General features: G+C 39.5%; 1 protein-coding gene across 1 annotated transcript; it reads right to left on the bottom strand.

The window, feature by feature from the left end:
* Nucleotides 1–1,796: 1,796 nt before the first annotated feature.
* LOC311506749 (immunoglobulin epsilon heavy chain-like) lies at nt 1,797–15,896 on the bottom strand (the record flags this gene model as incomplete). Its single annotated transcript, XM_084570815.1, has 5 exons — nt 1,797–1,804; nt 1,991–2,308; nt 14,508–14,825; nt 15,446–15,763; nt 15,857–15,896. 5 exons carry the CDS (start codon nt 15,894–15,896, stop codon nt 1,797–1,799), a joined length of 1,002 nt encoding a protein of 333 aa, XP_084426941.1.
* Nucleotides 15,897–18,063: the final 2,167 nt, after the last annotated feature.

Consider the following 18,063-nt stretch of genomic DNA (forward strand, 5'->3'; position numbering starts at 1 on the left):
TGCCCGAGACATGTTACATACCGCAGTCCTCTGGCTTTTTCCCCGTATGCCCAGAAGGGCAATCACCAATTTTGCTACAAATCCACGGAAACCCACTTCTACCGGGCAGACAAAACTTCTCCAGCCACTCTGCTCAGCGTCTGCTGCTAACTCTGCATACTTGGCTCTCATACGCTCGTTAGCCTCCTCAACTCTTCTAGAGTAATATGTAGAGTGGACAAATCAACACTTTGGTTACATTGTGAGGGTAAAAAGGAACACACTGGTGTGCACTGCAAAAAATAAAAAGGCCTTCAGTGCAAACCATTCATGAACCTCTTAGGACAGATTAGACCTCTGAAGAACCAGGGCTGGAGGAAGGTGTATTACAGCTCATTAATATGTAAAGAGAAACCCCTTCACAACATTATCAAAGTCTGCAGCAGAGACTTTATGAGAGAAAATACAGAGGGCTCAGCACAAGGTGCAGAACATTCATGAGCACCAAGAATTCATGGGTCAATTTAGACTCCCAAGTCAGAGCAATTCTGGAACCACATTCAAGAAGAAAAAGTGTGGGGAAGGCTTGGAACCCACGAGGTGCAAACCATTCATAAACCTCCTCATAAACCTAGGCCAGATCACATTTGGAGGATATCACACCAGAAATGATCTGAAGAGCCAGAGCAGTTCTGGAACAGCATGTGGTCCATGAACATGAACATCTTTCAGTTGCACTGGGTCGGTAGCATTTATTAATGATGTGGTAGAAGCATTCTGAAGTGTATGGAGATATACTGTCTGATCAGATTCTTCCAAACGAAGCAGAGATGGCAGATGATGGTTCACAGCACAGATGGACAATGAGCCAACACGTTGTCTGAACGTATCCCAGGGGTTTTTGGAGGTAAAGAAGCAGAATAGTCGTCAATGTCTGAGTCAGTCAACTGATCTCAGCTCAACAAACAGCATTTCACTTGCTGAAGATAAAACTAAAGGTAGAAGAGCCACAAGACATCTGCAGCAGAGGCCTGACAAAGCATGACAAAGCAGGAAACCCACTGACCCATCCCACCGGGATGTCCATGGGTTCCAGACTTGAGGCAGTCTAAACTTTTAACATTTTATTTAGGATGAGGTTTATTTGTCCAATCACCTTTGAGCCTGTGGAAATAAGGGACTGTGTTTGAAAAATGACTGTAACTTTATGATTAATGATTCAAAATGAAACACACGCATCTTGGAAGTCATCACAATCATCCCCAACAAATTCACTCTGTATCTCTGACCACTTTTGAAAGTTTCTATTCTCGTTTGTGAAGATGGAAATGAACGGCTCAAACCTACAGGACAAAATAAAAACTACATTTAGCCCTTTAAAAAGCTGAAACTCAGAAAAACTCTGCATGTTTACCTTGATCAGGCTGAATATCATGCTATAGAGGAGAGAGAATATGAAGAGGACTATGAAGGAGGTGGATGTGAACCACAGGCTGCTGAACTCATCCTCTTCAGTGGCACCGTTTGTGCAGCTCAGAGCAAAACGTTTTTTTGACTCTAAAGAATAATAAGAAGAGGAAGGCACAGTATAGGTGGTTAGATGAGTTAGGTGTATGTATGCACATTTTTTTTTATTAGGGCAACACACTCGTTCTCTCTCAATGAACAGCTGAACAACGGAACGGTAACGTGAGGCTTGTCTGAAAACTACTCGTACAAAGTGAGTGTTTGTGCTTGTTTTAAGATGTTGTCATTCACGTACACACGGAACAAACGTTTCTCAATGCAACATTTATTTGAAACAGTCAGCACACTCATCAAGCTGCTGGACAATGGGACAAAGACAGATTTGAAACACACCATGACGACAAAGAAAACAACAATGTTTGTACAACCACAGTGATTGAGGACATCACAGAGTGAACAGGTTTTCATGACACAGAGACTGAATGACACATCAGCACAAAATACAACATTTAACGTTCCTTTACTTCACATTCACATGCATTACCCGTGGCCCCAGACACTCCTCGACGTTCCATAGCCTTATCACTACCAGCAGGCCAGACGTTACAGTGGAACATCTTGGTTTTGCTCCACTTTTCCTTGGTGGTAATGTAAAGATTTGTAACTGAGTAGCCATTTGTGGTCTTCTGTGGAGGGAAGTTGACGCCATCAGTGTAGACTCCAGGATCTTCTAACCAGGTGATGTAGTAATCCTGCAGCACAGGACTGGAGACCAGACACACCAGAGTGACCTCAGATGACTTGTCTTTTCCTATGTCCTCATCTGGAAGGATGTGAACTGTCACTTTTGGCTTTGTCCCATCTGAAAGAGAGTCAAGGAGATCCATGACTGAGCTGAAGTCAACAACAACAGCAACTAATCCCTGTAATAGTCACTCTATGTTTAGTTACATACCTCCTCTCTTCACAGTCAGCTCTTGGATAACTGGTGTCATATCTCCTCTGGTGGCAGAACATCTCACTGTGTTGACTGTCTTCCACTCAGTGAGACTTTGAGTCAGTTTGCTGGTTTTGCTCTGTGCACTGTCTTCTGTTCTCATTTTGTTTGTCACAGTCTTTCCATTAATCTGCCAACTGATTGTAGTTCCAGAGACAATGTTTTTGTCCTCTCCAGTGACGGTACACTCCAACTCTACCTCGTTGTTGCTGAATATTTTCTTGGGAGTTGGTTGGGACAGAGTCACTGTGAAGGGAGCTACATGAGGAAAAGCAATGAAAAAAACAACTATTAAAAAAACATTGGTGCTATTTTCTAATCAACAAAACGTTCTAATATCTTAGTACTCGCTTCAGATTTCCATATGTTAATGACTGTGTACCTTTGGAGATCTTTTTGGTATATTTTTGTCCCGCAATGGCTAAATTGCAATTCACAACAGCTTACAGAGAAGACAGAATAAAAAATAACGAGAGCAAAAACAGTAGCTTGCAAAAGATAAATCATGAAATAGAATAGGATAGAAATATTGCACGGATTGAATTGTAAAATATTGCATAGAGAGAGCTCAAGTAAGAGGTGTTGCAAGCAGCTGTCGGCTTCGACCAGCGCCGGAAGCGGAGTACAGAGAAATACTTTACAATATACAAACGTATATGAAGCTGCGCATTTCCTCCAGGATGAGTCACAGAACAACTGTAAGAGAAAGAATCAAAACATGGATACTTTGATCACACTGACTCCTGTATATTTGTTGTTATTTGGAGGTGAAATATATTGTTGAGAATCCAGACTGGTCCCTCTGGCGTTGGTCCACGTAAAAGTAAGACTCCCTGGGTTGAAGTCATGAACGAGACAGCCAAGAGTGATCTGATCTCCAGCCACAGAATCACACTGACTCAGAGGGAAAATCTTTGGTGCAACTGTTTCTGTGAAAGAAGAGGAAGTTTGAAGTTTAAATGTTTCTAAATATATAGCTACACAGATGTGTAATTTCAGAACATTCATTTATTCATTCATTCATCTTCTATACCCGTTTAGTCCTGTTAAGGGTCACGGGGGTCTGCTGGAGCCTATCCCAGCTGTCATCGGGCGAGCGGCAATTTCAGAACATAACCTTCATTAACAGATCGAATAAAATCTGATTACAAATAACTGAAATAAATGCTCATCAAAGTTCTACAATTCTCAGCCGCTTCACAATTGAAAATAGTTTGAAATTCAAGATCATGAACGCTGCTTTTTTTTTTTTTTTTTTTTTTTTTTTTTTAATATTACATCAAACACCGTCCTGAATTAATTGATAATGATTTAGAAGAATATTTTCTAATTATTTTAAAGAAACTGCCTCATTAAAAACATCTGGTCAGCTCTGTTTCATCTGCTCTGTCAGTTTAAATTTAAAGAACATATGAATGCAACTGTTTTTTACTCAATCAACACAATTTAAAATAATATATAAAGAAGTCACTGCAGATATTATGTTTAAATGTGTCTTACCTGAAGTTACTGTGACTGTAGTTCCTTTACCCCAGTTGAGGAAAGCATTATCACAGTGCTGCGTCTCCATTCACTGGCTGAACATAAACCAAGAGCACCTGGAAAAACAAGTAAAAACCTGAGAAATGGATGAAGTCAACACAAATCCTGCTCAGTGTGATACTGTGGTGTCACCCTGTGTGTTGTACAGGTCAGTCTGTGAGACTCTCCAGGTCTTTTAACCACTGGTTCAGACTCTGTTATGGTCCAACCTTCAGCTCCACTCCAAACAAACAGAGCAACCACCAAGAGTGTCAGCTTTCTGTCAGCCATGTTGACAGTGTGATTAGTAGGTTTTCAGCTCCCCTTTAAATATGATGTCAACTGGAGCCCTGTGAGAATTTGGTTACAGTCAGCTCCTCCTACATCACTCCATCTATTTAAGCATGCTTAAATTCCTAATTTTGCTTTTATATTTATTTATGTATTTTGCTTATATCCAAATTTAAACTGGCACAGTGCATATATTTCTCTTGGTGACTGCTTTTTTGTTGACTGTTTCCATATTGTTTGCCCCATTTATCCCATCTCCCATTTAGCCAAAAGTATTGGCTCATCTGCCAACTCTCAACTCTTCTGGGAAGGCTTTCCACAATGTTCAGGAGTGTGTTTATGACCATTGAAGCACATTTGTGAGGTCAGACACTGATGTTTGATGAGAAGGCCTGGCTCTCAGTCTTCGCTCTAATTCATCCTAAAGGTGTTCTATCAGGTTGAGGTCAGGACTCTGTGCAGGCCAGTCAAGTTCTTCCACACCAAACTCACTCATCCATGTCTTTATGGACCTTGCTTTGTGAACTGGTGAGCAGTCATATTGGAACAGGAAGGTTCCATCCCCAAACTGTTCCCACAAAACTGGGAGCATGGAATTGTCCAAAATCTCTTGGTATGCTGAAGCATTCAGAGTTTCTTCTGCTGGAACTAAGGGGCCAAGCCCAGCTCCTGAAAAACAACCCCACACCATAATCTCCCCTCCACCAAACTTCACACTTGCCGCAGTGCAGTCAGACAATTACTGTTTTCCTGGCAACCACCAAACCAAGATTCATCCATCAGATTGTGAGATGGAGAAGCTTGATTCATCACTCCAGAGAACACGTCTCCACTGCTCTAGAGTCCAGTGGTCACATGCTTTACACCACTGCATCCAGCTCTTTGCATTGCATGTGGTTGATTCTTCTGATAGTTCACAGAAGGAAGTCAAGCTAAAAATAAATAAATAAATAAATAAAACTTTTTTTTTTTTGAGTTTGAGTTTAACTTTATTCACCATACCACTTGAGACATTACAATAATCCAACAAGAGTAAAAGACAGATGGGTAGAGTGAATGGGTCCCCCAAGAAAGCTAGAAAAGCTTATGGGTGGGGGCCCATGGTTCATGAAAAAGGTAGTGGTACAAACAATGGTATCACACAATTACCACCTGTAACCAGATGGTATTGAATAAATGCACGTAGAGCGCACTAAAACACATAACATAGCTACTTAACATTACATACACATACAATCATACACATACATCCCAATAGTCCATGAGGAAACAGTTTTATATTAGATATAGGTTTGTAGGAGATTATTTTTTAATTGTCTTTTGAAGTTGGAGATAGAGGGCAACACCTTGAGGTCGTTATGAATCTTGTTCCAAATCTGCGGCCCCCTACAGACAACACTCATACTGGTGCGCACATATCGGCGGCGTTTACCTGATATGAGTGGATTAGATCTTGTATGGTATGTGTGCAGGGGGCTGGAGATGGGAATGAGTCTACTCAGTCTAGGGTTGAGCCTGTTGACAATTTGAAACATAAGGCAGGCATTATAATACTCATTTAGCTCATCCAATCTTAGTAACTCAAAGCGGTGAAATAAAGGATGGGTGGGGGAATTTGTCTGTGACCATGACAGGGCCCGTATGACTTTCTTTTGCAAGAATGCAAGTTTTTTAAGATGACTAGTAAAGGTGTTGTTCCATATCACATTACAATAGTTAAGGTGAGGTTCGAAGAGAGTTTTGTACAGTGTGAGAAGGGCAGACAGAGGAAGGAAATGTCTGATCTTATAAAACAAGCCAACATACTTAGACAGTTTATTTACAAGATGGTCAATATGACATTTAAAGTTGAGAGAGTCGTCAAGGTGGACCCCCAGGAACTTAGTGGCATACACTCTTTTTATTTCCTGTCCATTAATTTTAATCAGGAAGTGATCAGTTTTTTTTTAACTTGCTTGATTTAAATAAAATTACATTTGTTTTGCTGACATTTAGTGAGAGTTTGTTACATTTGAAACAGGAATCCACTTTGGTTAACTCTGAGTTTACAATACCTTGTAAGATAAGTGGGTTCCTGTGTGATGTAAACAAATTTGTGTCGTCAGCAAAAATAATTTTATGGAATATTTTGGAGGAATTTACAAAATCATTGATATATAAAATAAATAAGAGTGGGCCCAAAATTGAGCCCTGGGGGACCCCAAAGAGTATGGGCTTACAGGTAGATTTATGATCATTGACATGGACATACTGTTCGCTCTCATATAGATAACTTCAGAACCATTCAAGTGCTAGACCTCTGATACCATAGTGATGTAATTTATGCAACAGAATATCAAAGTCAATGGTATCAAAGGCTTTTGACAGGTCCAAGAAAATACCAACACCACATTTTCCCTCTTCAGTGCAGTCATTAATTTGTTCTATTAGGTCAAGTATTGCCATGCATGTTGTGTTCTTTTTCCTAAAACCGTATTGAGAGGGAACAAGGATATCTAGTGTATCAAGATAGCCACTGAGTCTATTGTAAACTACTTTCTCCATTACTTTTCTCCATTACTTTAGAAAAAGTGGGTAGGATTGATATGGGCCAGTAATTGCTCATATCATTTCTGTCACCAGATTTAAAAATCGGAATTATCTTGGCAATTTTTGTCATTTTAGGTACAGTGCCAGTTAGTAAAGAAAGGTTAATACAATAAACCAGTGGCTCTACAATGATGTTAGCAATGGCTTTCATGATGTTACTACATATTCCTCAAGTCCGAGATGATTTTGAGGAGCTCAGTACCATCCGTTGGTCTCATGAAGAATGAATGAATGTAGCTACCAGAAAGAAATTGCTTGAAGGTAACACCCTGGGGTTGACTTATCTTCTTAGACAGATTTACACCTATTGAGGCAAAATGATTATTAAAGCTCTGTGCAAGATCAGTTTTGGCATTGCCAAGATCAGGTAGAGCAGTGGGTTTATATCTCCTGTTGAGGACTTCATTTAACACATTCCATGACTTCCTACAGTCCCCCTGTGAAGCTTGTAAAAGTTCTGTGTAATGTCTTCTTTTGCTCTTTCTTACGATTTGTGTTAGTTTATTTTTATAAGAAGTGTATTTCTCTTTATTTAAGCTAGATGGATTTTTCATATAGGATTTGTAAAGCCTACTTTTGTGTTTAATAGACTTTAAAATTCCCTTTGTAATCCAGGGGTTCTGGAGGGTAGTGCTGCATCTGACAGTCTTCTCAGGGATTGTGTCCTTAATGGAGCCTTGGAATATCTTAATCAGATGGTTATATGCAGCATCAGGAGTTGCATTATCATAGACAGGGTCCCACGACTTGGCCTGTAAATTAACAATTAGATGCTGTAAGGTTCTCTCATTAGTGAAGGAGAGAACAATTTGCCAGAGCCAAAAAATATTGCAATGGGAAAATGGTCTGTGATGTCAGACTCCACGACTCCTGTCTCCAGCTTAGTATTTTGAATATTGGTAATGATATTGTCAATAATCGTTTTTGATGTCTGTGTAACTCTAGTAAATCTATTAATAGTGGGGAAGAAAGAGGAGGAATGCAATGTGTTCATAAAGTCATGTTTTGCCCCATCTTCCTTGGAAATATCAATGTTATAGTCACCAAGGAGTATACAATCTTTTTTTAGCTTGTTCAGTTTATGTAATAGATCTTCCAGTTTACGGCAAAATGTGTCAAAAGGAGAGTCTGGTGGACGATAGAGAACACCGACAATTAATGTTTTGTTATTAAAGTAAATCTCAATGAAAAAAGACTCACAGTGGCCATCCTCTAAATAGAGATCACGTGTTTTTACTTGGAGACTGCTCTTAACATAGAGGCAGACCCCTCCACCTGTTCTATTTGGTCTGTTCTTAATGTGTAGATTGTATCCATCCAGGTTAAGTAAATCGGTATATGAAAAGTCACTGAGCCAGGTTTCACTACACCCAATAACATCAAAATGACAGCTTGAATTAGTCAATGAGGAAGCTAGATCGGCATGGTGTTTGTTTAAACTTCTGATGTTTAGATGTAACAGTGAATAATTATATATATCATTTAATGGTTTTAAGTTATCAGGGTCAAAAACATTACAAGTAGTATTCCCACCCATATCAATGCAGTGCTGAGAATCTCCAACGAAGCTGTACTGTGAGAGGGAACATGTACAACTAAAGCCTCAAGCAGAGACAGGTGGAGTTGATGTGTCCCCCGTAGACACTGTCCAGTGCTGAAGTTACCTCTCCTTGTGTTAGCCTGGCAGTGGAGAGGGGTTCAGAGGAGCTGTCCAGTGCTGAAGCCAGTGACTGCTGCTTGTCAGAGGCCTTGACCCAAGGAGAGTTGTCAAACTCTGAAATTCCAGGTCTCTGGTCCTAGAGCGCCCTCTAGTGTTTTAAAACAAGTGGCAGTAAATTTCCAGTCTCACCTTTAAAAAGTCATGACAGCTTTTAGATGACAAGTCGATACTGTTTTGTCATTTCATTTTTTTTTTTTTTTTTTTAAACTAGTAGAGATTTTTGTCTGGACTGGTTTGTTTTAAATTCATATTCAAGGGAATTAACTCACAATTCCTCTCAGAGACACACAGACACATCAGTCCTGTTATCAGTTAAGATTGTTCAAATAACATTATATGATATCACCATATTAAATGGTACTGTCATTCACTGAATGCGTGTTACAGTAATGCTGCTGGAAATAGATTTTAAATTCTCACTGAAAACTCCCAAAGTTACAAACTGACTTGTGTCTGATCAAAGATCACATGTTACTACTTCAATCTGTGTTCAAGTCAGTTTCAAAGTTACTGTGAGGCACTAATGGAGGAAGATAGACAGATGCTGAACTGTTTCTCTCAGTGATCTGATGTGAAATCATTAGTGGTGTGAGGGCTCCTCCTCTGGTGGCTTCATGTTCCAAGTGTTCAGACACTGAGAGGTTTTTGTTCAGGTCTACTGGTGGTTTGTGTTACTGTGACTCTCTGGCACAGTAATACACAGCAGAGTCTTCAGGCTGCACATTCTGTCCATTTAGAGTCACTGTGTTGCTGGAAGAGTCTAAGTTGATGTTGAACTTGTTCTTTAGTGAATCTTTGTAGTATGTTGAAGAGCCAGTTCTCCTCCCAATAAACTCCAGTCCTTTTCCTGCAGGTTGTCTGATCCAATTTGTCCAATAGCCGGTAACAGTATAAGAGACCTGACAGGTGATTGTCAGACGTTGACCTGGCTGCACAGTCACAGAGGCTGGCTGTGTCAACTGTTCACACTTCACACCTGTTAAAAGAAGAAAATGTTTTCTATCAAATGATCAGGTTATATTAGAAAACAACATGTGCTGACTATCATCTAAAGAGACTCACATCCAGCTGCTAGGAGCAGTAACAGAGCTACAGGAAACATGTTTGTTGGTGAAGCTGACTTGCTGTGAACTCCACTCCACAGTCTGATGGGAAGTTTTTATAGCTGAGGAAAAAAGGAGGTCACTGAGTTTGCATACAGTCAAACATATGAAGCATCAGTGTTGGTCTGTACATCTGCAGAGTGACATAAAATATTTTCTAATAATCCACATATTTTGCTATAAAAGTTGAGTAAAACTTGTATTTGGAAATATTAAGATGAATGAATAGGACATTCTAACAGCAAATTCACATTGAGTATTAAGATTAGCAGCCATTAAATATTCAACAACCCATGTTTACAGTGTGGGAGTGACACCAAAGTCTGCATCAAAAGATCTGAATGCTTTCAAACATTATTGTCTCTTGATTTGCATCAAGACCAAATGATTTCATTCTGACACAGACTTCCTCACCAGATGGCAGCATTTACTCAGGTTTCCAGCTTCTCCCGATCAGCTGGAATGTGAGGCAATGTGAGCCTTTAGCTCATCGACAAGCTGACATTTAAAACACGGGACAACAAACAGGCCAGATCATTTAGAAGGCGTGCACCATATGAAAAGCTCATCTCATACATACAGTAGAAAGTACATTTACTTGGATGGTTTTGAGGTACGTGAACTTGAATTGGGTGTTTTCATGTTATGCTTCTTAGACTTAGACTTTATTCATCCACAAGGGAAATTGCTTGGTCACAGTAGCTCAGATGCACATAAAAAACACTCTTGAGAACCACAAGAAACAAATGAAATAAAATAATTCTTTATGATTCCACTCTACACATTACGTTTAAGAGGGAAATAGTCCCAGCCTACAAGTGTTTTCTGATGGAAAGTTGGTCTGGGACTCCTCTGATGGGAACTCATTAGGGTCCTGCAAAGATCTGCTGGGCCAGTTAGATCATTTGAGCGGAGCTTTGTGTAGTGACAAGGTGGAATTTAGGAGTCACAGCAGCAGGGCCAGACGGTTGTAAAAGTCGGTGTAAAAAAAGTAGAAGGCTAATACATACTGTCACATGTTCTGTTGCTCTGATTGGTTGATGAACTAACCATTTGCATGCGGAGGCGTTTTTCTCTCTGTGTCGGCTGAAACACGGCCCGTAATAAAAAATCCAGATGGAGTCAAGTCAAAGTTTATTTCTAAAGCACATTTGTAGCGCAGTGACAGATGTGTGCGTCGCTTCGAGGAAATCTATTTGCATTTGCAGCTCTGGAGGTTTCCACAAAGTTTCAGCCCTGCAGGTGTGGTCCCAGAGGTGCAGAGAGAGCGGGGGAGTGGCTCTCTAAAGATGACAAGTTTAGAAACAGCAGGAAACTGAAAGCCTGCAGACTTTAACTGATAACAGAAGTTCACAGTACGTTGACTTCACATGCTGTTATTTTAGATGTTCTTAGAGCCCTGTGTTGAGACTGAAACAACAGAAGAAAATCCTCAGACGCTTTTTGTCTTTCTCACACTCATCACTCACAATTCCTTCAAAAAACTGAATGAGCAAATATAATATAGAAAAAAGCATTTATTGTTAAACTACAACTGAACTGTCTCTACTACAGTAAAAGTTATTTTCATTGAAGTTTTAACACAACACTAAGAAATACAACACATTCAATGACATTCAAGTTTTTTATTTATTTATTTTTTCAAATACAGTTTACAAACCTGCTATTTACAGTAAGAATAAAAAATACAAACGCCAACACAGTAAAATGTATCATTTAAATGTCACTGAAACTCAAATACTACACTAACAAATACAACACGTTAATGACATTATCCTGAACACATAAAACAGCTAAGTACAGGAAAACATATTCATTTAAATCAATAAGAAATGTGGTATTTTTATTTTCTCAGCCATTATAGATACATAGATAGATAGATAGATCTATAGATCGATAGATAGATAGATACTTTCATTAACCCATGGTATTGATTTTGCAGATAAACAACAGATAAATGATAATGTACATGTTAAAATAATGAAAAAGATTCATGCTTCCATTCCATCCTTTAATGTTTCTTGACCTGAAAACAAAGAAAACATCAAACTATTAAAATGTATAAGTATTATATTCAGTTGTCCAACACAGACAGTCTCTGGTTCTTTAATGCAGTACATAGTTGTGGCTTGGAGAGCTACACACAGACTCAGTTATTTAATGAATGTGGGCTTATTCATTAATCAATCTTTGGACAAATCAACACTTTGGTTACATTGTGAGGGTAAAAAGGAACACACTGGTGTGCTCTGCAAGATAAAAAGGCCTTCAGTGCAAACCATTCATGAACCTCTTAGGACAGATTAGACCTCTGAAAATCCAGGGCTGGAGGAAGGTGTATTACAGCTCATTAACATGTAAAGAGAAACCCCTTCACAACATTATCAAAGTCTGCAGCATTCATTAATACACAGGATTAGATGTTACAATCCCTTGTGCCAAAATCCCAGGCAAAACACATTTAGAGGCCCTGTCCAACTGAGAAACCCTAACAAACCTACAGTCATGTGATGTGAAGCTTAACCTACAATCTAAATGAACTCAGTAAATGCTGCTGGCTTGTATGGCCCACTCAGCAGCAGACACTAACTCAAACCTTGTGAAATATAAGCTAACCAAATGCTGCTGGCGAGCTTAGCCTACAATCTAAATGAATTGAGTAAATGCTGCTGGCTTGTAGGCCCACAGAGCAGCAGAGGATAATTCAAACATTGTGAAACATAATTTAACTTAACGCTGTTGGCTTGTATGTCCCGCTCAGCAGCTAACCATAGCTACCAAGCAACATGAAGACATCAGGAACTAGGCCTAAACAACAGCAGTATGCAGCATGTCATTGGGGTTTTCAAGTGGGCACCTCCCTTCACCGATGTTTCGTTAAGTTAGGCCCACGACACCTCAAGAAGGCTTAACAGTGAATTTCAGCGTCCTGGAGTCACCCCCCTCTGCACTGCAAAACTCTGTTTTTCTCACCATTAATGTTTGACAACAACTAATATTTCAATAAGCCTAGTCCTTTTATGAATCACGACAAATCTCACGAACAAATCTACCGTGGTTCGCCCCGTTGATGCGGGCTGAAACACGAACCAATCGACCACATCTATAATGATTTGCAAACTGAAATCACGCAGCCACCCTTACCTGTGCTCTGCAAGATAAAAAGGCTTTGAACCTCTTAGGACAGATTAGACCTCTGAAAATCCAGGGCTGGAGGAAGGTGTATTACAGCTCATTTACATGTAAAGAGAAACCCCTTCACAACATTATCAAAGTCTGCAGCAGAGACGTCATGAGAGCAAATACAGAGGGCTCAGCACAAGGTGCAAAACATTCATGAGCACCAAGAATTCATGGGTCAATTTAGACTCCCAAGTCAGAGCAATTCTGGAACCACATTCAAGAAGAAAAAGTGTGGGGAAGGCTTGGAGGTGCCCACGAGGTGCAAACCATTCATAAAGCTCCTCATAAACCTAGGCCAGATCACATTTGGAGGATATCACACCAGAAATGATCTGAAGAGCCAGAGCAGTTCTGGAACAGCATGTGGTCCATGAACATGGACATCTTTCAGTTGCACTGGGTCGGTAGCATTTATTAATGATGTGGTAGAAGCATTCTGAAGTGTATGGAGATATACTGTCTGCTCAGATTCTTCCAAATGAAGCAGAGATGGCAGATGATGGTTCACAGCACAGATGGACAATGAGCCAACACGTTGTCTGAACGTATCCCAGGGGTTTTTGGAGGTAAAGAAGCAGAATAGTCGTCAATGTCTGAGTCAGTCACCTGATCTCAGCTCAACAAACAGCATTTCACTTGCTGAAGGTAAAACTAAAGGTAGAAGAGCCACAAGACATCTGCAGTAGAGGCCTGACAAAGCATGACAAAGCAGGAAACCCACTGACCCATCCCACCGGGATGTCCATGGGTTCCAGACTTGAGGCAGTCTAAACTGTTAACATTTTATTTAGGATCAGGTTTATTTGTCCAATCACCTTTGAGCCTGTGGAAATAAGGGACTGTGTTTGAAAAATGACTGTAACTTTATGATTAATGATTCAAAATGAAACACACGCATCTTGGAAGTCATCACAATCATCCCCAACAAATTCACTCTGTATCTCTGGCCACTTTTGAGAGTTTCTATTCTCGTTTGTGAAGATGGGAATGAACGGCTCAAACCTACAGGACAAAATAAAAACTACATTTAGCCCTTTAAAAAGCTGAAACTCAGAAAAACTCTGCATGTTTACCTTGATCAGACCGAATATCATGCTATAGAGGAGAGAGAATATGAAGAGGACTATGAAGGAGGAGGATGTGAACCACAGGCTGCTGAACTCATCCTCTTCAGTGGCACCATCTGTGCAGCTCAGAGCAAAACGTTCTAAAGAACAATAAGAAGAGGAAGGCACAGTATAGGTGGTTAGATGAGTTAGGTGTATGTACGCACATTTTTTTTATTAGGGCAACAAACTCGTTCTCTCTCAATGAACAGCTGAACAATGGAACGGTAAAGCGAGGCTTGTCTGAAAACTACTGGTACAAAGTGAGTGTTTGTGCTTGTTTTAAGATGTTGTCATTCACATACACACGGAACAAACGTTTCTCAATGCAACATTTATTTGAAACAGTCAGCACACTCATCAAGCTGCTGGACAATGGGACAAAGACAGATTTGAAACACACCATGACGACAAAGAAAACAATGTTTGTACAACCACAGTGATTGAGGACATCACAGAGTGAACAGGTTTTCATGACACAGAGACTGAATGACACATCAGCACAAAATACAACATTTAACGTTCCTTTACTTCACATTCACATGAATTACCCGTGGCCTTAGACACTCCTCGACGTTCCATAGACTGATCACTACCAGCAGGCCAGACGTTACAGTGGAACATCTTCTCCTTGTTCCACTTTTCCTTGGTGGTGATGTAAAGACTTGTAACTGAGTAGCCATTTGTGGTCTTCTGTGGAGGGAAGTTTATGCCATCAGTGAAGACTCCAGTATCTTCTGACCAGGTGATGTAGTAATCCTGCTGCACAGGACTGGAGACCAGACACACCAGAGTGACCTCAGTTGAGTTGTCTTTTCCAATGTCCTCATCTGGAAGGATGTGAACTGTCACTGTTGGCTTTGTCCCATCTGAAAGAGAGTCAAGGAGATCCATGACTGAGCTGAAGTCAACAACAACAGCAACCAATCCCTGTAATAGTCACTCTATGTTTAGTTACATACCTCCTCTCTTCACAGTCAGCTCTTGGATGACTGGTGTCATATCTCCTCTGGTGGCAGAACATCTCACTGTGTTGACTGTCTTCCACTCAGTGAGACTTTGAGTCAGTTTGCTGGTTTTGATCTGTCCACTATCTTGTGTATTAATGTTGTTTGTCACAGGCTGTCCATTAATGTGCCAACTGATTGTAGTTTCAGAGACAATAGTTGATTCCTGTCCAGTGACGTTACACTCCAACTCTACCTGGTTGTTGTTGAATATTTTTTGGGGATTTGGGGAGTTCAGTGTCACTGTGATGGGATCTGCAGGAAGGGAAGCTATGAAAAAAACAAAACAACTATGATTAGTGGCATTTCCTGTTCAGAGGGAAAAGAAATCAAACTAAAAGATGTGCTCAACCACAACAAGATGAGAAAGAAAACTTTTTTGCTTTAATTGGAGAAAGTTCACTTGGACACTTAATGAGACATCAGCTCAGAAAACCACATTTATAACTCAATCTACTATGTATCACATTCACATGCATTACCCGTGGCCTTAGACACTCCTTGACGTTCCATAGGCTGATCACTACCAGCAGACCTGACATTACAGTAGAAAATCTTCTCCTCGTTCCACTTTTCCTTGGTGGTGATGTAAAGACTTGTAGCTGAGTAGCCATTTGTGGTCTTCTGTGGAGGGAAACTGGTGCCATCAGTGAAGCCTCCAGCATCTTCTGACCAGGTGATGTAGTGATCCTGCAGCACACGACTGGAGACCAGACACACCAGAGTGACCTCAGCTGAGCCTCTATTGTCAATGACGTTCTCTGGCAGTGTGTGTACTGTCACTGTTGGCTTTGTCCCATCTGAAAGAGAGTCAAGGAGATCCATGACTGAGCTGAAGTCAGCAACAACAGCAACCAATCCCTGTAATAGTCACTCTATGTTTAGTTACATACCTCCTCTCTTCACAGTCAGCTCTTGGATAACTGGTGTCATATCTCCTATGGTGGCAGAACATCTCACTGTGTTGACTGTCTTCCACTCAGTGAGACTTTGAGTCAGTTTGCTGGTTTTGCTCTGTCCACTATCTTGTGTATTAATGTTGTTTGTCACAGGCTGTCCATTAATCTGCCAGCTGATTGTAGTTTCAGAGACAATGGTTCTGTCCTGTCCACTGACAACACACTCCAACTCTACCTGGTTGTTGTCAAACAGCTTCTTATGATTTGGAGGATTCAGTGTCACTGTGATGGGATCTACATGAGGGGAAGAAATGAAATGAATTATGAATCAGCACTATTTACTTTTTCTGGACGGGGAAAAAAAAAGACAGTCTTCTTCGTATTAGCTTCAGATTTCCATATGTTAATGACTGTGTACCTTTGGAGATCTTTTTGGTATATTTTTGTCCTTTGTGAGTCACCTCACAAGTGTACACAGCTTTACTGTCCCAGTCTGATTTGCTGATTTTCAGGACACTGACAGCTGAATATCCATTTTGAACGTCTTTGGGGCTCCAAGCAGTGAAGTCAGTAGCAGTGTGTCCATTCTTTTTCCAACTGAATTCTAGTTTGCCAGGGTTAAACTCCTCAGCAGTACACACCAGAGTCTGTTTGTCTCCACTTGGCACTGATAGCAAAGTTACCTTTGGAGGAACTGCAGAATAGAGAAAGAAATACATAATTATGTCATTTTATGTTTAATAATTGACAACATCTGCAGTCAATATTCATTTCTGTCTGAGACTCAGATAGAAATTACAGAGAAATATTTTAAAATAAAAAGTTACATACGTAGTTGAAGCTACACATGTCTGTTTCCTCCCTGACTTTCTTAAATTAGAAAACACAAACCTTTCAATTGGCGCACTTGTACACTTTTGTTCCGTCCACGGTGAGTCACTGAACATTTAAAAGTCGTAGAATCCCACTCAGCTCTGGATACTTTGATCACACTGACTCCTGTATATTTGTTGTTATTATTTTTAGGTAACATATATTGTTGAGAATCCAGACTGGTCCCTCTGCCATTGGTCCACGTAAAAGTAAGACTCCCTGGGTTGAAGTCATGAGCGAGACAGCCAAGAGTGATCTGATCTCCAGCCACAGAATCATACTGACTCAGAGGGAACACAGTCGGTGGTGAAACAGTTTCTGTGAAAGAAGATGAAGTTTGAAATACATAAATACATAAAAATGGAGTTTAAAAACACATGCATCATCAAGAGCTGTTAAAAAATGTCATAAAAAAAATTACAATAAAAAGAAATTTTCTTTTTCTTACATATCTAAGTCACGATTTAAAGGATACAATTTTTACAAGTTTATTTTTTAAATGACAATTATTTTATCTTTGTGTCTGGTAAAAATACAAATATGTTTCAAAAAAAAGAAGAAAGAGAAATAGAAACAGAGCTTTTTCAATTTTTATTTTATTTTATTTTATTTTATTTTATTATTATGCAATACAATTAAATCCATAAAAATCTGAAAGTATATTGTCTCAAACTACATATCATGTTATTAGATAATATGATTAATTACAAATAATTTAACTGTGTCACTGCAGATTTGTGCATATGATGATTTTAATTTTCTTTCTTCTTTCTTTTTCCTCCTTGTTTCTATTTTTTAGTCAAGGTTGAGTTGTTTCAGTGAAACACGTACCGTTTCTTTAACTTCCTCTAAAATAAATATACCACACCACATTTTATTTCTAATTTAGTTTCACTGCGGCCGTTTACACTGTTACATTCTGCTCTGCTTTTATTGTATATATTGTATTTTATTGTGTATAGCTGCTATAGTTTCTATTTTTATTGCTCCTGAACCAAAGAGCTGCCAAACTGTATTTGGTTGTTTTTCACCAGACAATGACAATAAAAAACTTCTTATTCTACTGTAGTTATGATCCATATTTATGTCATTTATACGCTATAAATACCAGATAGAATGGAAAAACATACACAAGCATGTAGATTTTCATCTCCCGGTCGGTAACATTAACATTAATATTACATCAAACACCGTCCTGAATTAATTGATAATGATTTAGAAGAATATTTTCTAATTATTTTAAAGAAACTGCCTGATTAAAAACATCTGGTCAGCTCTGTTTCATCTGCTCTGTCAGTTTAAATTTAAAGAACATATGAATAGAACTT

Source organism: Chelon labrosus, assembly GCF_963514085.1.
Source record: "Chelon labrosus genome assembly, chromosome: 21".
Lineage (NCBI taxonomy): Eukaryota > Metazoa > Chordata > Actinopteri > Mugiliformes > Mugilidae > Chelon > Chelon labrosus.